At 40.2% G+C, this 23449-nt stretch overlaps 1 protein-coding gene across 2 annotated transcripts in view; it reads left to right on the top strand.

The window, feature by feature from the left end:
- The window catches only part of LOC112153849 (disks large homolog 5), a 29436-nt gene that overhangs the window by 3502 nt on the left and 2485 nt on the right, over positions 1-23449 (top strand). The window contains exons 2-32 of one of the 2 annotated variants that reach the window (XM_024284284.2): positions 1808-1876; positions 3292-3457; positions 4100-4243; positions 5941-6124; positions 7646-7893; positions 8025-8337; positions 8418-8648; positions 8917-9101; positions 9179-9304; positions 9381-9513; positions 9595-9719; positions 9809-9984; positions 10127-10230; positions 10642-10731; positions 11818-12747; positions 12859-12982; positions 13116-13215; positions 13487-13608; positions 14652-14735; positions 14820-14979; positions 16780-16942; positions 17012-17145; positions 17264-17428; positions 17510-17693; positions 17915-18063; positions 18268-18438; positions 18519-18703; positions 20397-20540; positions 20638-20765; positions 20985-21094; positions 21998-22107. In XM_024284284.2, the coding sequence (XP_024140052.1) occupies positions 1808-1876; positions 3292-3457; positions 4100-4243; positions 5941-6124; positions 7646-7893; positions 8025-8337; positions 8418-8648; positions 8917-9101; positions 9179-9304; positions 9381-9513; positions 9595-9719; positions 9809-9984; positions 10127-10230; positions 10642-10731; positions 11818-12747; positions 12859-12982; positions 13116-13215; positions 13487-13608; positions 14652-14735; positions 14820-14979; positions 16780-16942; positions 17012-17145; positions 17264-17428; positions 17510-17693; positions 17915-18063; positions 18268-18438; positions 18519-18703; positions 20397-20540; positions 20638-20765; positions 20985-21094; positions 21998-22107 (5457 nt within the window). The remainder of the gene's footprint in view (positions 1-1807; positions 1877-3291; positions 3458-4099; positions 4244-5940; positions 6125-7645; positions 7894-8024; positions 8338-8417; positions 8649-8916; positions 9102-9178; positions 9305-9380; positions 9514-9594; positions 9720-9808; positions 9985-10126; positions 10231-10641; positions 10732-11817; positions 12748-12858; positions 12983-13115; positions 13216-13486; positions 13609-14651; positions 14736-14819; positions 14980-16779; positions 16943-17011; positions 17146-17263; positions 17429-17509; positions 17694-17914; positions 18064-18267; positions 18439-18518; positions 18704-20396; positions 20541-20637; positions 20766-20984; positions 21095-21997; positions 22108-23449) is intronic. The other variant, XM_024284285.2, reaches the window with a different exon arrangement.

The following is a 23449-nucleotide window of genomic DNA, read 5'->3' as shown; positions in this document are numbered from 1 at the left end:
AAACAAACGATATTATGTGTTCTTCAACCCTTAAGATCTATCCCCAACTTGTTTTCCAGCTTCACCTGCATCAGATCCAGGGGATTGGTAGTATAGGTCATGGATGTTTTGAAAACAAACTGGTGGACCAATAAGGCAGACAAGTTTGTATTCCTCTGTGGTTGTAAAGGTTTAAGGTGAACCACGACAGTGAAAGTTTATTCAGCATTTAAAAGATTTTGCACCAGTTTTTTGTGAAGAAATAAATGCTGTTTGTGCTAAAATGTCGAGGACCTGGGTCTGTACTTGTGATAACAATCAGGATCTTAATTGGTCAAAAGCGCGTGACCTCAGCGCTCCTTTTTCCATCACTCAGTGTAGCTGTAGCTTCTTCTCCTGGCTGAATTTACTCTTATGGACCTCATGATGCTAGAAGATCAAATCATCTTGTCATAATATCACAGTTTTGGAGCGTAAACATGCAGAGAGAACCCCAAGAGTCTGTGAACGTGCTTAAGTGTTAAACCCAAGTGAGACACTTGAGTGGGGACAGTGGGGTCCGAGTCATATGACCTTTACAGCGTTGGACAGTAAGCGAGCTGTGACTCAGTGCACCTCGTCCATTGATGCGCTCTGTGCTCGGAGTCATGGAAAACTTAAGCAAGAACAAAGAGAGCTTGATCCATGGGATGCCACAAACTCCTGAGGCACATAAGTCTCTTTCTCTTTCTTCTCTCTTCTATTAGTCCTTTGCTGGGAAAAGGAGGGGCCAGCCACATCCTCTGAACCGCTCTGGCCTCTTTAGCTAGTGGTAACTCAGCCAGGAAAGAATTGATTCGGAGTGCTGTGACGTGGGTAAATAGACACATTTGTCATGCTCCTGCCCGCACCAAGTCTGTGCTACTTTACATCAGTGATGGAAGACGCTGATTTAACTGTAAGCTGCTGCATCCACATCCAAGAAAGGGCTTTAAAACCGCTCAAGCTGGATTTTTTTTTTTCTTTTTTCTTAACAACTTTTGCGATTATTTAATTGTTTATTTTAAATTGAGGATCATTTTTTTTATTAGGCTCTGCATGGGAAATATTTGCACTTTTATTCATGAGGATTTCCAAATATGACAGTTTAATCCTTGTGAGGTTGTGTTATCATGCCTTTTATATATAAAGCACTTGAACACAAATTGGACAAAGTAATGTAAAATTAACAGTTTAACATAGTAAAAACTGTTAAACAATCATAAAAGTGAACAAAAGCAGAACAAAATCTCATGCTTTTAAAATGAATTGTATATGATAGAAGATGCTCTGTTACACTTCCTCTTTTTGTCAATAAAGTTTGAAGAAACCTTCAAACAAAAATGTTTCCCATTTAAATAATTGAAGAAAACACCAATTTAATGTTAAAAACTCAACTTATTTTTAAGCTCAGTCTATTTATGCCTAGCTGTATGAGTCTTTAAGAAAAAGGGGCTTTCAGAGAGGAGACAGTAAAAAGGAACAATCTGAGGTTTTAGCCTTTACGAGGCTCTGGCTAGTCTGTATTCAAGCTCTCTGCCTAAGTAATGATTAGCTTCTCTGTTGCCAGCCCACAGGCTGGTCATCACACTTTGGGAAAGTCCCACCTCATTATTCCTCCAACTGGCTTTTTTTCTTCTTTCTTTCTTTTCTTTTCTTTTTTAACAAAAAGATCCTGAATGTAACTGGAGCTGCAGAGCTTTGATGTGCCACACAATGCGGGCGATAATCATCCGACTATAATGCTGACATGGTCAAACATTCCCACAGCTGACTTTTCTTTTTTTTAATGTTTTTGTCCGCCACACAGGGTCCACATACAGCGTCTTGTCCACGATGCCTTCAGACTCTGAGAGCAGCAGCTCTCTCAGCAGCTTAGGTGAGTGCAACCATCACCACATTCAAATCAAATGAGCTACATTTTCTCCAAAAAGAAAGAAATAAATAAAAATAGATGTGATGTTAAAGAAATGTGCTTCAACTCTGAAAGTTTTAGTTGGTGGTATATTAACCCGTTTTGATGCTTTCTGGGAAAAAAAGGGACAAAGTTTACCTGTATTTTGATCTTGAGAAAAGACAGATTAAAGCCATAAACAAATTGTCTAAAGGAAAAAAAAAAGTAAAAATCTGAAGACGCGCTTCCTGCCGTGCATGCTTTACTTGTTTCACTGCTCCAACTGATTCAGTTGACTTTTATTATCAGACTTCTGCCGAGCTGTGTTAAGAGCTGAGACTTGAAAACCAGTAAAACATGCAGAACAGGGAGACTCTAGGACTAGAGCTGAGAAACTTTAAAAGCGTGTAGTTTAGGGCTATGGACGACAAAACACACAATCACGTGTTTGGCGCATCAGGAGTGTGAGCAAACATCAAAGTTTACTGAGCGTATTGATTTGTAGGGTTTGTGTTGTGAGAAAAGTTCACTCTGGAAGTTGATTTGGAGCACTTATGGAGGCTGTTTGTTCATCACTAGTGGTGACATGTGAAGCAGCAAGAAAAATTTGTTCACAAGTTAAGCAGAGACCAAACTTTTGTTACCCTTTGGCTGTAGGACCACCAATATCTCAAGAATTCCCTGTCTTTCTTTCTTTTAAATGTGCTCCCAACACTCAAAGTAGCACCTCCGTTGAGTTCCTCTCAGTTTCTCCAAAAGCAGGGGTGCCCAAATCCGGGGGGGGGGTCAATGTCCTATATGTTTTCCAATCAATCTGCCATTGAAGCTCCTTACTGGGTAAACACACCTGACCCAGTAGATGAGGCAAGGTTTCTAGAAAAGCAGCAGGAGGTCGGCCATTGAGGCTTGGATTTGGACACCCTGTCCTAAAGCTACAGTCACACTACCCCCAGCAACGTAAGAAAAGTCTATATAAACGGGCGTAAACGTGTTATGGGCCTCTGCGTTTAAAACTCTTGCGTTTGCGTGTCGCAAAACACGTTTCTACACCATTTTTGGGATCTACGTACAAAACGGGTGGCCATTAAACATGAATTGCAAATTAAACCAAGTCCAACTTTGACCAAATCGTTTACATTTCTAGCCCACATCACGAGATTCCCACTACTTCAACATGCGCTAGTGTATAGTAGAAAAAGAAGCCCCTCCCCCCTTGTCCAGTGTGAACACCATGGGCTAAATGCGTGTCAAATGCCCAGTGTGTACATAACTTTATTGTCCACCCTGAGAACTTTAAATCTAAAGAGAAATAATAAATGCACTCGAATTTGCAAAAGCACTTGATTGGTTTGCACTTTGGCAACGGCACAAAGCCATCAGTGACCTGCTGACTCACACAGGTACTCCTGGTCAAGCTTCCTCTCCTCCACCTGCCATAGACAACCAGCAGGCCAACGAGAAGATGGAGACGCTGCTGTTTCAGCTGAGACACGTGACTCGGGAAAGAGATGAGCTGCGCAAACGCTTGGCCCTGGCTTCACCTGGAACCACCTTTGATGATTGCAGGTACTGTTGTAATTGTATTTACTTCAAAACAAACATTTCAGAAGATTTTAAAGACTATCTCTGATGAAAATTGTTTTTAACATGTTCTTGTGGCATTTTTCTGGTGGATGACATGTATTAGTAAAATAAACTCAATATTGCATTTCTTTGGATTTCTTTATTCAAACTGTTGCTAATCAGCAGCAGTGAATCTACTTGTAGACAAATGGATCCATGTACGCCTTGTTTTTCCTCATTCGAGCTGGTATCTGGTTTAAAATTGTACTGCTGGATAGCTCCAATATTGCTGGTCATTTTTGTTGCAATGGTAATGTTAGGTTGGGCATGTGAGGGGCTGTAAGCTAGTGGGAGGGAGTGTAAATGGAGAGCTCTCAGTAATGAGGCGGGGTTTGTTATTGCTAACGGCACCGCCCACAACTCAGGCGAATTTCTAGAGAATTACTGTAGGCACTGTCTTTTAAAACAACACAGGTTTTTTTTTTTTTTTTTTAGCCTAAGCCAAAATGTCTTAAAATTAAGAAAAACCCTTTCATTTAAGTCTCATACAAGCTGTATTTTTAGTGTCTACTCATACTTTTATTCTCTTGTGAGACTCCCTCAGTTGATATCAACGTCGTACCATTTTTCCTCTTTCCACAATAGACCAAACTCCAAATCAGGTCATGACTACGAGCGTCTGAAACTGCAGTGCATGAAAGCAATGGCAGACCTGCAGTCCCTGCAGAACCAGCATAGCACCACCTTGAAGAGGTGCGAGGAGGCTGTGAAAAAGGCCGACTTCTACCAGTAAGTGAACGCTCATGACAGGGACTCTGTGAATTTTTTAACAGCCAACGCATTTGCGCTGTATGTATTCTTGCTCAGCCCTCGGGGTTTTGGCTGGTGTTTAGCTATTCTCCAGCATATTCGAAGCGGAGTACACAGAACAGATTTTATTTTGGGAAGAGTGATGGGATGGGTGGAGGGGCGAGTGAATCCTTTATACTGGTCCTCAAGCTGAGGGCTTAAGCCATCATAACAATCTGTAAAGCCCTTCTGGAGTTTCATTTTATTCTTAAAATATTTTTTCTTTTTTGCTTGAACTAACAAGAAAAAAAGTATAAAAATACAGTTTTCTTAATCAGGCTGGTTTCCTTGTGTGAACCCTGTTTCTATGACATCTGTGTCACGGGGATAAAACGGCAAACGGAGCATTTTGTTTTCTGGTGAAATAAGCTGTGCGGAGTCGACATGAAGGGAAGGCCGGTCCATTTATGTGATTTAATGACACCACGCTCTCTCGTAAGTGTATGGAACCAACATCTGGTCCCTAATGCAAACCAACAGACGACGGATTATTGCTGCGTTTAAGCCCCTCCATCTGGGCCCTGTTTACACATCACCGAAAGTGTTTATTTATCATTGTCCCGTCTGCCTCTGCACTTATCCACCCAGCACTGCACTGGATCTGTAAGAAATCCCAATCATCAAGAACGGTTGTACTGTACTTTAATCAATAACTGTAGTGGTTCAGAGATTGTGTGGGATTTATTGGACATTTTATTAATATTCCTGTTTCCACATATGTCAGGTAAATCAACAGTAAAGTTGTTTTTATTTTTATTGGCATGGACAGATTTTATTAACTCTTAGAGGAACAGTTTTATGATAATGTAAAGGAAATTATGCAATTCTTTATTTTTTAATACCTGCATGATTTCACTGGATTACCTTGCAGACTGCAATAATTTAGTCTTAAGAGAACAATTTTTATCTTTTAAGAAAAATAAAGTATTTTTAGTTTTATTTATAGTTTAAGTAATAAAATCAAGGTGGAAATGCACTGACACGTTTGACTTTTCTGATTTTCTAAATGGTATGAAAATCCGTGTTTTTCAATTGAGAATGGTTTCTTATTAGGATGAATATTAATGTAGACAAATTTGTTAATTTTTGGGATGAAAACTTATTTTTCATGAATGAGTTGAGGTGGTTTATAAAGGTAATGCAATGTAAAAAGGATCTGTGGGCTTAACTGTGGATCTAACAGTGCAAATATTTAAGCATATTTGCAGATGGAGTTTAAGAGGAAGAATGCACAAAATTTAGAAAAAAATTCTAGATTCTGACACTTTTACTTTCCTTTTTCTCTTTTAGAAAATGTTTAAAGAAAGTTGCTTTAATTATAGTAGAATTGGGTTCTCTTATTTTCCTAAATTGTCTCTTTTTGATGTCCAAAAGTTCTTTAGACAGAAAAGGATGTTTATCTGGATCAGGAACACCTAAAGTAAAACTTGTGAATGCACATCCCATCAAATCTTTAATATTCAACACTGTAGGTCAGTTTAATTAATGTATTTAGTAATACTAAAATCCAGAATCACCTCTCCAAAGTGCCGGTATCAATATGGTGTCCAGAGGTGTGTACATCAGAGTTCTTCTGCTAGTCTTTATGAGGACTATAAAGAGAATAGAAATGTGACAGCTGTTTGGTTTTCCTCCAGTACTCTACACAGCCGTGTATTGGGCGAGCACAGCCAGCTGAAAGAGGAGCTGGAGGCGGTGAGGGGGCACAACACGCAGCTGATCAGAGAGCACAACCATGTGAAGCAGGCCTGTGAGGAGCTGAGGAGGCTTCACGAGGACGACCAGAGGGAAGTGACGGATATGAGGATCCTGCACCAGCAGGTACCTGTGCATTCCATAAACATTCATTCATTTTATTCAACATTGAAGTTTTATTGTCCTGATTTTCAAAGGTTGTTTATCCTCGATCCACGGTGCAGCAAACAGTTGTAACCTCAATTGTCCTTCATATCTTTCCAAGCCCTTTAAATATAATTATCTGCTTCTTGACATTTGCGTTTAAGATGGTCATTACTTCCAAAAGACAAACGAGGTTAGACAGTCTTGAGCTGCTCATGTTTCCATGGATCAAAGCATTCTTTTGAATTAAGACAATTGCTATATCCTGTCATTTAGCCATACTCCAGCTTCCACATAGTTAGGGCCTCACTGTTATACAATCATTTGAAGCTTCATGATAGCTCAGTCCTTTGCATGAAGTTAACAGTGTTTATATGCAGATTCTTCATTAACGGTTAGTCGATTATGCTTTGTTTTGTCACATTGATTTCCTATCATTTTCAAACTCAAAACTTTTAACTTTTGGGATGAACATGATAAACTGAAAGTGATAAAGTCCTTGAAAATAGAGCGAGTAGAGAAATAGAGAAATCTTATTAATTTCCACCCCCAATCTTACAATATTTCACTTATGCATTTTTCATGCATGTAAAAATAAAAGTAATTATTCACAATATTATTACACAGCACTATTGGGACAAACTGATCAATAAATTATTATTGTAAATGAAATTTTACCCATTATAATCCATAGTGACATTATTGTAATAAAAATATCTGAAATGTGTTCTGTGGTCCACTTGGTTTGTGGTACATGCTACATCCTTTTATTTTTAATGGGTTAACTTGGAACCAAATCCTTTATAAAAAAAAAAATAAAAAAAAAGGTTAGAGGTTCATACTTGAAGCTAGAAACTATTTAAAAAAATTTTCGCTGTTTTATAGAAACTTCTGCATCGAGGAGTTTTCTTTTTTCTGGTAATTTTGCTTCCAGCATTTATCATAGTAGTTTTACAAACTATTTCAGTCACTCTAACTCACCTCAAATGGCTTATTTGGATGTCCTTCCTTTCTGACCTACCCTGCTTTTAGATTTCACATGATTTTCTTGAGGTTTTTTGCGTCTTTTTTTAAGTGACAGTGACAACTCACAATATCAAGCACTTCCATCCTGGCAAAATAAAATGAAAGGCTCATACCAGGGTTTTATTTTTTATGACCAAAAAGAAAGATTATTTATTCAAAAAAAAAATCTGTATGTATATGATCAATTTTTCTATAGACCAGGAATTACAGGATGCTGTGTGGGGATGAGACATCAGTTCGCTTTAAAGATTAAGTGACCTTTCTGTGCTAAGAATCTTATTTTGCCTCTTGACTTTTTAGTAATTGAGCTAACCAGAATGGGAATGAAAACAGACTTGAGCCGCACATTCCTTTATTGTCAGAGCTAATCATTTTAACAGTGGATTGCTTTGTTTTTACTGCTTTCTGTGCTCAGAAATTTAATTAAACAAACAAAAGTGACCTTATGAGCATCTACGTTTCAAATGTTGTTGACAGGTGATGAACGAGGGGTCATCCGATGTCCTTAACAAGTTGTATGACACCGCTTTGGAGAAGTTGGAGGCCACGAAGAGAGACTACGATGCTCTGAGGAAGCGCTACAATGAGAAGACGGCGAGCCACAATGCAGACCTGAGTCGTCTGGACCATTCGGAGGAGGAGAACCATCGCTTACAGAAAAAACTGGACATTCTGCTGAAACAGAGAGATGCTGCCATTCACTATCAGCAGTCATCTTACAGAGGGTAAAGGTGGTGGTTGTGATTATCATCTAGAATTTTAGAATTTGGTCCTGCTTAGTCCTCAGAACTCATTTTTTGTGCAATTTTAGCAGAAACATTTTGAATTTCAGCTGTTGGGTCTTTATCTGGTACAGGTTTGATAACTTACCTCAAGAGTTTTCCAAGATCACAGCTCACAACAAAGAGCTCCAGAGGGAGATGGAGCGGCTGCAGTCCGAGACGACCCGGCTCAAGATGCAGCAGCTGAAAGCCGTGAAGGACTGTGAGAAATACAAAGCAGAGCGGGACTCTGTCATCAGTGAGTATCGTTTAATCATGAGCGAGAGGGACCAGGTGATCAAGGAGGTGGATCGACTTCAAACGGGGCTGGAAGTGGCAGAGGCGAAGGTGAAGAACAACTTCTCAGAGAGGAGAGTGGCCAACGATGAGCTGGAGGCTCTCCGACAGGTAAAAGCTGAAACAATTGTTTCAACTGTAAACATTCTGAAAATGTGTGACTTTTATTATCTTTGATATTTCCAATGAAGGAGCTGTCCTCGGCGCTGGTGGACAGAGACAGAGCCATCTGTGACAAGAATGAACTTCTGGAGAAATACTGCCATGAGGTGAAGGACAAAGCTGAGGCCCAGAAGGAGTTGAGTCAGGCCTGTAAGGATATTGAGATGGTGCGGGAGGAAAGGGATGTGGCCCGTAAAGAGAGGACAGAAGCAATCATTCAGAGGGACCAGCTGCTGCGAGAATATTACCAGGCCAGACAGGTATTCAGACAAGTACTGATTTATTCGTTTGTAATCTTGAACTTCCAGAAAAAATACTCCCTGTTCTTTATTTTTTAAAGTACACTTTTGAGAGTATTACCAGTGTTAAATTAATTACAAAAAATTAAGAGGTTGTTGTTTTTCAGTGTACAGAAAAGCCCCACTACCTCAGTGGAAACTAATGGAACGAATGTGGCAAAAAAAAAAAACAGTAGCCAAATTGGACCTAATTTCTGAAGGTCATCATCACTCCCTTTAATTAAAACAGAAACAAGACTCTGCCAGTCTGGACATGGAAAGAGCCAACAAAGAGATCGAGATGCTGAGGAAGCAGTACGAGGCCATCTCTCAGGAGCTGAAGGAAGCTCTTCAAGAGGCCGAAGTTGCCAAGTGTCGACGGGACTGGGCCTTTCAGGAGAGGGACAAGATTGTAGCAGAGAGGGAGAGCATACGGTAAGGAGTGCATTTACACCTGTCCAGCAGGAACGTGCGTGACCTTGACTCTTCTTCTCACTGTAATGATGTCTCAGCACGCTGTGCGACAACCTGAGACGAGAGCGGGACCGCGCTGTGAGCGATCTGGCTGACGCTCTGAGGAATCTGGATGACACGAGGAAGCAGAAGAACGATGCTGCCCGGGAGCTCAAAGAGCTAAAGTACGCCTCAACTGGTTATAGAGAACATCTGCAGCATGTAGGAAAGCCTTCAAAAACGTACTTTTTATGTTTCCAGAGAGAAGTTGGATGAGCAGTTGGACAAAGAAGCGCGATATCATCAGCTGATGGCTCATAGTTCACACGATTCTGCCATTGACACAGACTCCATGGAATGGGAGACAGAAGTAGTAGAACTCCAGAAACAGAGGGTAAGAACCTCTGAATCATCTTTAAATGTGTCTTCAAATTCTATAAATTATAATGGTAATGAATGTTTTTTCTTCGTCTAGGATATGGATTTAAAAGCACTTGGTTTTGACGTGGCTGAAGGAGTCAACGATTCTCATTTATCAGGAGATAGTGGAATTTTTGTTTCTAAGGTGGATAAAGGAAGTATAGCAGAAGGAAGGTTAAGGTAGAAACTATCTCTACTTTTTAGCTGCTTGTTTGTTTTCATGTTTTTACTATAAATACTTTAGAATCATCCAACTGATCTCTCTGCAGGGTGAATGACTGGTTGTTGAAAATTAACGACGTGGACCTGACCAATAAGGACAGAAAGCAGGTGATAAAAGCTGTGATGAGCGGGGAGGGAGTCATCAACATGGTGGTTCGGCGGAGGAAGTCGCTCGGAGGACGCATCGTCACTCCAATCCAGATAAATCTGGATGGACATAAAGGTCAGCCTTTACAGTTGAACTTTAAAGTACACTAATGCCAAAAAACAGTGTTTGGAGTAACTAATTCCTCAGTTCTTTACTTATATTTGAATGGATTTGGACGTTCTGTTGCACCTTATGTGAATTGTTTTGTGTTTTTCAGACAGTGGCATCAGTTTGGAAAGTGGAGTGTTTGTTGCTTCTGTGGCAGCGGGAAGTCCAGCCGCCCGGGACTGTAATCTTACAGTCGGTGACAGGCTGTTAGCTGTGAGTATGCTGGTTAAAAAAGCCCAGTTACACAAGTAGTGTAGTTTTCAAGCAGAGACGGCTGCAGGACACTGCCCTCTGCTGACCACAATGGAAAACTCTTCAACCATAACTTGATAGATTTGATTAGCAACTTATTCCTGAAGAAATTACTAAAACTTTTTTTTGGTTTAGTTGATGTCACCTTATATAAATGTAAAATCATTTTTCTTTCTGTGGTAAAGTGTTTCATATCAAACTTTATTTATATAGCAACTGTCAGACTGATGCCAATTTCTCTCTTTGTATTTAATGGAGATTTAAAATAAAAACGAGGATCGACAGATTATTGTCTGTAAATCAAAGTGTTTAATAATACATTTTAAGATTAAAATATTTTTTAACTTTGTGTGTTTTTTCTCTCTTTTCCAGATTAATGGGATGGAAATTGATGAGAAGTCTGTCTCTGAATGTCAGTCTCTGTTGAGGAGCTGCAGCACTCTCAGCCTCTCTCTTATGAAGGTGAACATTTAAAACACAAAATGACTAATTAGGTCGTCCCTGCTGAAGACTCACTCCAATCAGCTTTTGATCTGTTTTAAAAGCGTTCTCAGTGGTCTTTTAATTATGATTTTGCCATTTTTAGAAGAAATTTTACAAACCTAGGACATAGTTTCTGTAGAGTGGAAGGAGCTCATTAGAATTTCACCTCTAAGTTATGGGCTGTTAAAAATATCTGAGCACTTTTGATCTGCTATCGAAAATTTGAGTATGAATATTCGCTGATTCACGATTTTTATTAATGGAGTGTAGTAAAATATTATTTGAGAACAGTGTATTTATTACTTGCAATGCAGAATAATGTTGAATTTTAATTATATGAACTAGAACAAAGATGACAGTGAAGCTTCCTGTTTTCAAATTAAATCTAGTGAGTGTTTTTTTTTTTGTTTGTTTTTATTAAAAAATTGAGGCTGAAGTTCAGTTCATTAAAATAAGATGGGAAAAATGCAAATTAGCTCCAGTGTTTACATTGTTTTCGACAAGATAACTCTTTAACAGTTGATGCAATTGACGTAATTCCAACGGATTCTGAAGCTCAGAAACGGAGCCTTGCACTGACATGGAGCTCTGCACAGCTGAAGGCCGGATGTAATCGACGTGAATCAGCTGATTCTGTCACAGAGAAAAGCAACTTTTAATACCATATCTGCACCAATATGTAATGCTTAGAACGTAAAGTGTTGGAGAACTTTAAGGATGGAAAACTGGAGAAAACTTTAAAGATTTGTTGTTAAATTATCCAAATCAACAGTGATGTTTTTGCTTTTTTTATGTTGTTTATGTTTGTGCTGAACTTAACCAGAAGAATGAGTTCAGCACTTACATTGTTGCTGGAAACTTGAAGCGAGAAATTGGCATTTTTTTTCTTTTCTGCCCCTTTATACACAACAATTTGAATAAAGAAATACTCGGAAATTATTTTTTGGATCATCTGAAAAGTGCCACAAAATCAAGTTAAAAACACAAGTCGGTCTTTAAATAAAAAAAATAAAAAGATCTGAAAATGTGTAATTGTTTTATTAGTTTATTTGTTTTTGTTGACAGATTCTCCCACAAAGCTGCTGTGGACAGAATTGTTTCGAGTCTTCAGCCCTGCGTCTTCAGCCCTGTGATTCTCACAATAGGAGCTGGAGGAACTCCAAACACAACTGCTCCACTCAGACGGACATCTGCAGCTTCTGCCAGAGTGGCGAGGAAGCATGTAATGAAACCTGCGACTGCCTGCCCAACAGCAACTCAAGCAGCCACTTCCATCCAAACGCCTTTCCTCACGTCTCCCAGCACTCCCGCTCTCTCTCCACTCCCCGCAGTCCTTCAGAGCCCCGCTCGGAGTTCTGCTTCAGGAGGCAGGACTTCCATCGTCCTCACACTCTGACGCCGGTGTTCTCCAGCTGCAGCTCTCCTCAGGCAGTGGAAGGAGGGCAGAGCACGCCAGTGAAGCTAAGTGGAGGCACTTGGCCTAAAGTTATAGGAGGTGCTCCCGTCCCGGAGGGCACCCAGCTGTCCATATACAAGAAGCCCAAACAAAGGAAGTCCATCTTTGATATGAGTGCATTCAGGAGGCCTGAGACGACCCCCAAACTGGACTTTACGTCTCTGTCTCAGATATCCAAACACTCCCCACAGAGCTCGATGTCAGAACCCGCTCAGACCCCTCCCACACCACCCGCGAGGAGCGACTCCTTCAGGTTTAGGCATCGGCAGCAGAACAGCTCTGCGTCTGACTCCACCATCACCACCAGCACACCCCCACCTTCCCCAGCCCAACCTGTGCAACCCCAGGACAAAGGGGAGCTGCAGCTTTATCACACCAATGCTCCAGCGGGAGAAGTCAAGAGCAGCCGGACGAGCGCGGCAGAGAGTGAGGGGAGTGGACGCTGGAGAGAAGTTCAGCAAAAGAAGAGATACCGACCCAAATCTGCACCAGCACTGCGGCGAAACGTCACGCCGTTACACATCCCTCCACCTATGCAGGTAACACTTTCAAGACTTCTAACTTTATTTCTGAGCTGTCCATAATTCTTTTTGCATAAAAAGAAAAAAAAATATTGAAAATTGTTCTCATTAGCTGCTTGGGTCTTGCAGACACAAAGTTTCTCTAATGATGAACACTCCCCAGAGCCCATGGATTTGTTACGCTTCTCTCCTCTGAGATCTAACCGGTACAGCATGCCATTTGTACCTCCAGGCTACAGTAGCACCTCAGCACGTAAGCCCTCTCAACATCTTTGTGTTTACGGAGCAGCATCTAAATACAGCATTCTCTACAGACCTCCAGTCCCCTGTTGTTTTTTCCAGACCCCCACCACAATGAAATTTATCCCCATGTCCTGTTGTGACAGATGTCATGAGGAATCCAGTCTACACCACTTGGAGCCACGAGATCCAGCCGAGCAGCTGTCCTCCTGCTCCCAGTTCTGGCCTCTGTGTGCATTCTCAAAGGTGTTTGTTGTTTTTCTAAAAACCTTTGTGATCCACTGTGTTGGCCATTAAATGAAAATGAAATCCTCTTTAATTGAACTTTCATCTGTTTTCTTGGTAGAACGTAGTTATCTTCTGTGAAAATGGCGCTAATCTTTCATGTGTACACAACAACACTGAGCGGCGTGCCCTACATCTCGTGAACAGATGGGACGGGCTGAATTCATTCTTGCTGTGGGTTGAATAATTGACCGCTTTGGGACTTACGCAGCCATTTTCTGTCCTCTGTTAGCCCCCAGCATCAAGGTCACCTCAGTCTGGACCTCAGCCACAAGCGTAACCCAGAGTTGAGTGAGATGAACAGCAGCCAGCCGCCTCACAACAACGCCTCCTTACCCTCCAGAACGCGACAGAGTATGTATTGTGTGCCACTTTTTGAGTCTTCACAACTTTAGACCTTTTTGTGTTTAAGCTTTTGGCTCAATAAAATCATTTTTGTTTTGCTTTTTTTAAAACCCTATTTTTTTTTTCCAGATTACTGCTGTTAACTCGTGAAACATTTTCAGAAACATTTATATTTACTTTAATTTAATATACATAAAATACCTTGAAACCACTTCGATCACCTTTTAAGCCATTCTAAAAGCGTTCCTACTGGTCTTTTAATTATGATTATAGCATTTTTTGCCCAAATTTACTGTCTTTTTTTACAAGGACATAGTTTCTGCAGAGCGGCAGTAGTTCAATAGAAATTTACTGAGTTGTGGGCGGGACTGTTGGTGTGGAGTAAGCCCGCTCCCACTTCCCATTTATTTCGCTAACTTATAACTCTTCGCACCCCAGCCTTAACATTAAAGATGAAACAAATATGGTGAGCAATTTTGGAGCCATACAGTACAAAAACATGATTTTGTCTTTTAATACTTCAAAATTAGAATTGGGGAAAATAATAATTCTTTTTAATATGTTTTTTTTAGAAACTTATAAAAAGTAAGTTCTCAGATTTTAACTTTATTTTGTGTTTTCTGTCTTTTAATTGGGCTTGACAAGCAAAAATGTAAAAGATGTTCTGGAGTAGAACTCTTTGAATCAATCTAACACTTTTTCACATATACATTTTCAAATGATTTTATTTTATTGCAAAGCTAAAAAGTCCTTTTTTCCCCCTCAATTTAGTTAAAGCATCAGCCCAAAGTTGTGTCCTGATTTGAAATCATGCTTAGTGTGGTTATTAAGAATGAGTGAGAATAATCCTCTTAAAAGAAATATTGGGAGAAAAATCCTTCAAACATGATACATTTTTTACTAAACCTGTTTTTGTTAATTAATTTTATTGTATTATTTTTATGCAAAAAACCTATAAAAAACTGTTTGCAGTGCAACTTGAATTGAGAAACGCAGTTGAGTTGTTGACGTGGGTGAAGGGACCCTGAAATGATTTTGGTTGTTTTCTTCAGCCTCCCCTGGTGCTCTACAGTTTCGGGCTGAACGCATCAAGATTCCTCCGACTCGTTACTCTCGCTCCTCCGGATCAGACAAAGGTACTGTTCAGTTCGGGAGACGCATCCCCGGCTCGTCACTTCTGTGCCAGTAAACAACCTGCATTCTTGTCTGCTCTCCTTCAGGCTCCCTTTCACATTCAGAGTGTAGCAGCCCGACTCCTCCAATGTCCCCTGTCAATCTGGACTTATCGTCTTTCTCCAGCAGCCAATCGGATGGCTCCTTTTCCACACAGCCCAGGACATCAGTCAGCCCCGCTCCAGTTGGTGACAGGCGGAGGGATGGGTAAGCCGACCCCTCCTCTGCATCTTATCCTCTCATCATTCAGCAGAGCTTGACATGTTTTCCAGCATTTGTCTGCACCTCTGTCTGCCTCATTGTGATTAAATGGAGTAAACAAATCTGCCAGCCTTCATCTCGGACTGTTCGAACACTAAAGATTTGTCTTCTGTACTAATCATCAGAATAACTCTTAATCTCTCTGGCCAGCTTTGCTCATCAATTTATCTCTTTCTTCTTCTTCTCCTCATCTGCTTCTCAGATTTGTGTCTTTCCACATTTCTTCTGTTAGGCATCCACAGGCATCCAAGTTCCTGTCTTTGAGAAGCTTTAGGTTTGTCTTAGGCTATTTGGCACTAAACTTTCTACAAAATGATTGCATTCACAGTGTAAAATAAAAGTCAGGGATTTCACACACAGATTTATTATCAGTTTTTTTGCAATGTCTTTTGTTTTTGATATTAAATTGTTCCTCCCTGCATGAAATTTTACTTAACCACATTCCCAGCAGCACTTGCATGACTGATCCTTGTGAATGGGGAAAACTGAGAAATGGCTCCTTCTACCATTTCAGGTTTAGATTCCGCTTTTATTCCTAAATTCATCTCAGTCCTCTTTAGAGCTAACTGTTTTAAATCTATAGAGCAGGGGTGAGCACTATGGGCTCATTTTTCATACAAACTATTCTAATAATTTGGACCCCTCCCAAATCAGAAGAAAGAAGGTTGGAGATTTCTAGAAGCCTCATAAGGGACACGGGCCTCAGGGGCCTGAAAATTAGCTTGAACACCCTGTGATTTTGCTTGTTCACCCCTTATAAATCATGGAGGATCTGACATTTTCAGACCAGTCGACTGTGAGAGATGTATAATTGAAATAAAATTCTGGAACTCGCATTGAATGTTTTTATTTATTTTTTTATATAATTTATTTGTATTCTGCTGCTGCAAATAAGTATTTGAACACCAGAGAAAATAAATGTTAATATTTGGTACAGTAGCCTTTGTTTGTGATTACAATGTTCAAACATTTCCTGTAGTTTTCACCAAGTTTCCAAACATTGCAGGAGGGATTTTGGCCCACTTCTCCACACAGATCTTCCCTAGATCAGTCAAGTTTCTCAGCTGTTCTTGAGAAACACAAAGTTTGAGCTCCCTCCAGAGATTTTCTGTTGAGTTTAGGTCTGGAGACTAGCTAGGCCATTCCAGAACCTTGACATACTTCTTAAGGAGCCACTCCTTGGTTATCCTGACTGTGTGCTTTGGGTCACTGTCATGTTAGAAGACCCAGCCACAACCCATCTTCAGTCGTCTGAGGGGAAGGAGGTAGTTCTCCAAAATCTCTCAAAACATTTTCCTAATACAGTGAAGTCATCCTCTCTCATGTGCAGAAAAACACCCCATAGCATGATGCTACCACTCCTGTGCTTCACAGTAGGGATGGTGTTCTTGGGATCACACTCATCATTCTTCTTTCTCCAAACACTGCTAGAATTAAGACCAAAAAGTTATATTTTAGTTTTGTCTGACCACATGACTTTGTCCCATGACTCCTCTGGATCATCCAAATGGTCAAACTTAAGATGGGCCTGGACATGTGCTTGTTTAGGCAGAGGAACCTTCTGTACCGTGCATGATTTCATTTCATATCCCTCCATGATTTCCAAGTGGGAGAACTTGTAGAATCACAGGGTGTTCAAATGTCTGACTGTATTTTAAGCACTAATAGTTGGCTGCATTCACTTCTGAGTTGCTAACAGAAGCATAAATTAAGAATTTAAACATGGAATACTTTTCTCATGTGAAGGCCATATCTGGGGGAGCCTCGCAGTGTGACGGTCCAGAAGGGAGCAGAACCTCTGGGGATCTCCATAGTGAGCGGGGAGAACGGCGGCGTGTTCGTGTCCAAAGTGACTGCAGGCAGCATCGCTCATCAAGCTCATTTAGAGTACGGAGACCAGCTGCTGGAGGTAACACCACCACAAAGATGCAAGTTTTACTGTGGTTTTTGTCTTCTAATGTATCAATGCCTTCTCCAGTTTAATGGAATCAACCTTCGGAACGCCAACGAGCAGCAGGCGCGGCTGGTGATCGGGCAACAATGTGACACGGTCACCATTCTGGCTCAGTATAATCCTCACATGTTTCACCTGGGGAATCACTCCCGTTCAGGGTGAGAAGACCACTAGACTGAATTGTAATGTGATATAAATACTACCCATAATGCCATGCGACTTAAAACACCTTCTAGTTGGATAACATTTTTTATAAACTTCCACTGTTTTCCTTAGATCCCTGATGGAGGCGCTTAGCAACCAGCTGGTCCTCAAAGATGGGAGAGTGTCCTCCCCTGACAACCATTCTGCTGTTGACACGCTGAGTGAGCAGGACGAAGGCACGATAACGCCTCCATCCAAACAGACCACTCCTGCCAACAGTCCACACAACTCCTTCAGGTGATCCTAACGTCTTATTTGTTATCCCAGTCTTTAAAAAAAAAAAAAAAAAAAGACGTTTAAACTGACGTTTCTCTCCAGGCTCGCGGGCTCAATCATTCCCAGTTTTTCCGAGTCTCGGCTGGTGAGGCTTAAACGGAGTCATGCTGAGCTGGGAGTTCAGATCTGTGGGGGAAACCTGTGTGGCATCTTTGTGGAGACTCTGGACGATGACAGCCCTGCGAAGGGTCCGGACGGACTGTCGCCCGGAGACCTGATCCTGGAGGTACGCGTGGCTTTAGCTGGCCAAGGTTGTGATGTCTGTCCATTTAAAAGTTGAATGGCTCATGTTTACACTCCATCTTAAAAAATGTATGAGTGGATGAACAAAAGCATCTCAAGGTCTCTCCTCTGCTTTGTTTTTTTTGCTTTATTAAAAGTAATGAGTTGCTCTGGAGGATCTGTGCTCTTTTGTCAACTGAATACCTTTCTTTTGTCTTCATTCAGTTCAATGGCGTCAAAATGCTGAATAAAACTAAAGAAGACGCTTACCTGGAAATGCTGAAACCAGTCGACACGACGACCTTCAAGGTGCAGAACTGTGCAGACAGCCTCGCTGACATCAGAGAGACTCACGGAGATGGATTTTTCGTCAGGTAAGCAAAGAGCTTTTCAAGGTCCTGAGAGCAAAGGCAAAGTATACACAGCAGAAAGAGTGTTTGTGAAGTGAACAGAACACTAACTCTGAGACTAAAGTATAAGGAGAAGCCCTGAGGATAGTTTGTGCAACAAGAACAGTTCATCAAAAAGATTATGAGGTCCTTTAAAGTTAATCAAAGCTTTCATCTTGTTGTCATCAGAGCCCTTTATGAACGGGTGACGGAGGTAGAGCAGGAGCTGAGCTTTAAGAAAGATGACATCCTGTACGTTGAAGACACGCTGCCTAACGGTAACTTCGGTTTCTGGATGGCCTGGCAGCTTGATGAAAAAGCCCAGAGGCTGCAGAAGGGGCAGATTCCAAGTAAATACATGTAAGCTCACCACACTTATTTATTCCTACTAACCTCCTAACGATCAAAAGTGCATTTGAACTGATCTGTTTCTACGTCAGGATGGACCAGGAGTTCTACAGGAGACACGGCATGATGGACGGTAAAGAGGATGGCGGCAAGACTCTGTCTGCTGCCGCTCGGAGGTCGTTTTTCCGCCGAAGGCTGAAGCACAAACGTAGCGGCTCTAAAGACGGGAAAGACCCGCTGGATTCCATAAGTGTGGATGCTTTACCCCTGACAGAGGGTGAGAAATCCTTTTTATAAAAGATTCATCACAAATACACAACCTGGAGCTAAAGGATGACAACAAACTTAAGTTAACTTTGCACTTCTAGAGCTCATCATAGAAGGTAAATGTGTCCTCAAAGCAGCACAGTGTGGTGTGAAGACGACTTTACACAACATTTCATACACTCTTCCTAAGAGCTGCCAACTGCTTTCTTTACAGAGATGATCACTTTCTTTAAAGTCACCTTGTTTTGAAAGTCTGGAAAAAGCAAAGTAAATAATGTACATGCAGAAATCCTCTAAATAACAGTGTAGTTGAGGGTATTTTGGTGTGTTTTATCTAGTTTGTAAAATCGTGAATTCGGGTTTATTCAAAGTGTCTCTGCTGAAGGTGACACTTTAACCCTCGTGCTCTCTTCTGGGGTCCAGATGACCCTACTTTTAATGTAAACATGCCTAGGACAGCACAAGGGTTACAAAAACTCAACTACATAAAAGCCCAGAGTGGATCTACCATTAGGCAAAGATGGGCGATTGCCGAGCTAAATACTTGTACTAAATAATTATTGAAATGACCTCCCCTGACTCCTTTGCAGCAATGGAATATACTGTCAACAGATAGCTAGCGAGTCGATACTATTTAAAGAGATGAAGCAAAACAAAGCGATGGAGTGAAGTGTTGTAATGTGAAAAAAGAAAAGTCTAAGAGTAACCAATACATTTAAAGCTGCACTTTTTAAAGTGTAGGAAGAGGAAAAGAACAGAATTATGAGAAATTAGTTGGTAATAATTGTAAAATTCTTAGGAAAAGAACACAATTTTGAGAAAAAAGCTGTTAAATTATGAGGAAAAAATTTTAAAATTAACTAAATAAATTTGTAAAATTATGAGGAAAAAATACAATTTTACAGGGATGAAGTTGCAAAATTATAAGGGAAAAAAAATTAAAAATTCACAAAATTATGAGGAAACAAATCAAAATTTTACAGGGATGAATTTGCAAAATTGAGGGAGAAAAAAATGTACCAGGATCAGGTTGAAAAATTATGAGAATCAAAAATTTACATAGAGAAAGTTGTAAAACTATGATTTTTATTTACTTTTTACAGGAATAAAGTAACTTTACAAGGAAAAGTTCAAAAATAAAATATGTTTTAAAGTTATTGTGTAAAATCAAAACTTATTTTGTCATAAATCTACAGTTTTGTTTTTGTGAATTTTTTGCTTTTTTATTGTACGACCTTACTTTCATATTTATGTATTTGTTTATATACTCGATCGTAGGTAAAGGAACAGAAAGGGAGAGAAGGGACGGGGCAGAAAACGTTCATTTAGAGAATTTTTCAATTTTTCTTTCCAACTGATGCTACCTACTCCTTAGTGAACTGTTTGGTTTCATCATTTTGGTATTTCTTTGCCTTCTTTACTAAAACCTGAAATGATTAATGCAATCACTGCAGAGGGCCTGGTGTTATTGTTTGCTTGGGTCCCCAAGTCTGCCACTCTGCAAGATGCTTTGAAACTATAAAAAAGAAATTCACTTAAAGTTTAAATGTTTTTAAAAGTATTAAAACTTGTATTATAAAAATGTACAGATGACGTGTTTTTGGTGGCTTTAGAAAAGCCCGATTTGTCAAGTTCAGGTGTGTGAGAACCTGCAGCATTTCACCAGGATGCTGCTGTGAACCTCATCCGTGTTTTCTCCTCAGATGGACTCAGTCTGATGTACCAGCGAGTCCAGAAGGTGGACTGCTTGTCTCCCAGACCAGTACTGATCCTGGGTCCATTAGTGGAGACGGTCAAGGACGTGCTGGTCAAGGAGACTCCCGCTAAGTTCTGTCGCTGTCTGCCTGGTGAGCCATGTTTACGTGATTTATCAAACTGATTTAAGACTCTATCAGAAGTATAAATGAGTGACTCCGACTTTCTTTTAACCATTGATTTGTTTAGAAATAATGAAGGCGTCCCAGCAGGCTATCGAGCGAGGAGTGAAGGACTGTGTGTTCATCGACTTCAAACGAAGAAGTGGCCATTTTGATGTGACAACAGTAGCATCAATAAAAGAGATTACAGAGAAGGTAAATCGATGTTGATGTCTATTGATTTTCACACACTAACACAATCCTCAAATCCAATAGTTGCTTTAAGTTTAGGAAAATAAAACACTTTATTGTGTGTTTTGACTCTTGATCATTTGGCTGCAAGAATTGATCCTTTTATCTCATTTTCCATAATCTTGTTAAAGACAGTTTGTATGTTTATCCTCCACTTCTCAAGCTGTAATTTTTCTTTCTCAGGACTCCCACTGTTTGCTTGACATCGCTCCTCACGCCATCGAGCGTCTTCACAGCGTTCACATCTACCCAATCGTCATTTTCATTCGCTACAAAAATGCCAAACAGATAAAGTGAGTATTTTACACCCTAAATAGTTTTTATTTCATGTCAGTAATTTAATAAATTCATTATATTCTATGTTGTAGACATTTTTAGTTGAAATAAGATATATTTAAACAAGAGGATGGAAAGTAAACTGACTCAATTATAGTATAATTCAGAATTATAACCATAATTTAATCAGTCTGAAATCCAGAAAATTCAATTCCCGTCTTATTTTTATCCTTATTCTGCACATTGATTCCAAAATGAACCTAATTTAATCTGTAGACACATTATGTCTGTTCCAACTGCTTGACGGCGTAATTGACAAAGATATTTCTTTTTTAAATGTACTTTAAGTGTAGATCTATCAGGTTGTCATTTTTACCGGTACTCTTCACATGCACATTAGTACTCGCCAATAAGATCACCGTGGTCTGGCGGCATCCGGCTTTCCCATCAGCACGCTTCAGGAACGGTGTAGCAGGCAGTCGCAGCAGGGATTGATCCCTGCTAAACCCTCACTTTCATCAGTTGAGTACCAGCTGTCCTGGGAGGGGCTCCTCGAGCCCGTGGCGTGGGTGGCCAACACTCACCCCACCCTCCCTAATGCACACCTCCCACCGCTGCAGCATCTGACAAAAGCTCCATGTTTTTATGGATCCTCCTCCTCTGGGGTCCAACTTTCAGCATGGCAGAACATGCTGGCTGCATACTGAGCACCAACAGACCCTGTGATTCCAGATTATTGACCAGTCGCATCCGAAATGTGAAGATTTGCATTTAGAAAATGGAAACCTCAACAAACTAGTCTGTTGTTTTTCTTTTTATTTCATGAAAACCTATAAATGATGTGTTGATTTTCTCTCTCAACAATTTTCTTTCTTCTATGAATGTGTAGAAGTTGCTGACACACTCTGATGTTTCCTCAGAGAACAGAAGGACCCTCAGTACCTGCGGGAGAAACTCTCCCAGAAACATTCCAAGGAGCAGTTTGAGCTTTCTCAGAAGATAGAGCAGGACTACAGCCGCTTCTTCACAGGTATCTGAAGAGGACGTTCACACACCTGGAGCGTGTGAAAGGTCAAAGGTCATAAAGTGACACCACCTTCCCTATTAGAAGGAAAAATGACTCATTGATGAGAGTTGATCAATTTATCTTGATATTTGATATCAATCTAAACACAATATAAAAGATAAATTCTCTTCAGAGGAGACCTAATAACAAATAAAATGGAGAATGACTGCCTTTTGATATTTGTTATGATGTTAGTATTACAGATTCTGACTTATGCTTTTCATTCATGCAGAAACTCTTATTACCTGGTAGAGTTCAACACCTTTACTTGGGTCTGTGACGGGCATAAAAAGAAAATGCAATTTGTTTCCTTTGGGAGGTCAGGCATGTAGCCAATATTAACAATATTAGTTTTATTTATTTTATTTTTTTTAAGTAGAAATTAAGCTTTTTTTCCCCTGAACACAAATTCAGTGGACTCTTGTGAGAGTATGTCAATGAAACTTCTCAACAGCTTTTTATGAACAAAAGAAACAAAACATGTGAGATGAGTAGCCACGCAGTTAACAGCAAAATAAGAATTAAAAACTTAAATTGATCCACCTGGATAAATGAAATCAACATACCTGTGACGGACATAAAAGAAAAAACACAATCTGTTTCCACTAACAATACTCGAGGAAAAATCAGTAAAGCAATGTAAAAAGCTTGCTTTTTTTTAACTAGTCTTTATTGGGCTACAAACACCTGTTGGCAAGCCAAAATAAACTAACCGATGTACAAAACTTAAATAACTCAAATAGACACATACTAGAACCAAAACATCTTAAAATATTCACAGCCCCCAAAATGACCAAACCTTAAACACGTGTGATTGGACAACAGGAACATCAGTCTGGTACACAGTGTGTTGTTCACTGATGAACAATACCAAAAGTAGATTTGGACTTGTCTGCTTTTACTTTCTGAAGGTAGTCCAGACACCAGTCACACACAGCAGGTAGGACAGAAGTCACTTGTGACTTGTGAGGGACAGGAAGTACAGTTCCAAGGAGCTGTCGGGTCAGACACGTCATCTCGTGTTGGTTCTGACTCAGTCGGTTGTGAAATCTATTCAACAGTTCTTAGTCTGCAGGCTCAAAAGAATCCAGTGATCTTACTCCAACAGCAGACATGGTTGATGATGACTCCTGCTCACTTTTGTCCACCATACTGTCCAGCAGCTCCCACAACAACTCAATGGAGTTTATGGAGTTTAGATCTTCTAACATGAGCGATGAGACTTGTTTGGTGACCATAATCTTAGGTTTCATGTTGCTTTGATCATTTTAAGCTGGAGTTTCAGTAAATTTTTTTTCTTTCTGAA

The sequence above is a fragment of the Oryzias melastigma genome, linkage group LG19, assembly GCF_002922805.2.
Source record: "Oryzias melastigma strain HK-1 linkage group LG19, ASM292280v2, whole genome shotgun sequence".
NCBI classification, from domain to species: domain Eukaryota; kingdom Metazoa; phylum Chordata; class Actinopteri; order Beloniformes; family Adrianichthyidae; genus Oryzias; species Oryzias melastigma.
This window is presented reverse-complemented; position numbering and strand designations above follow the sequence as displayed.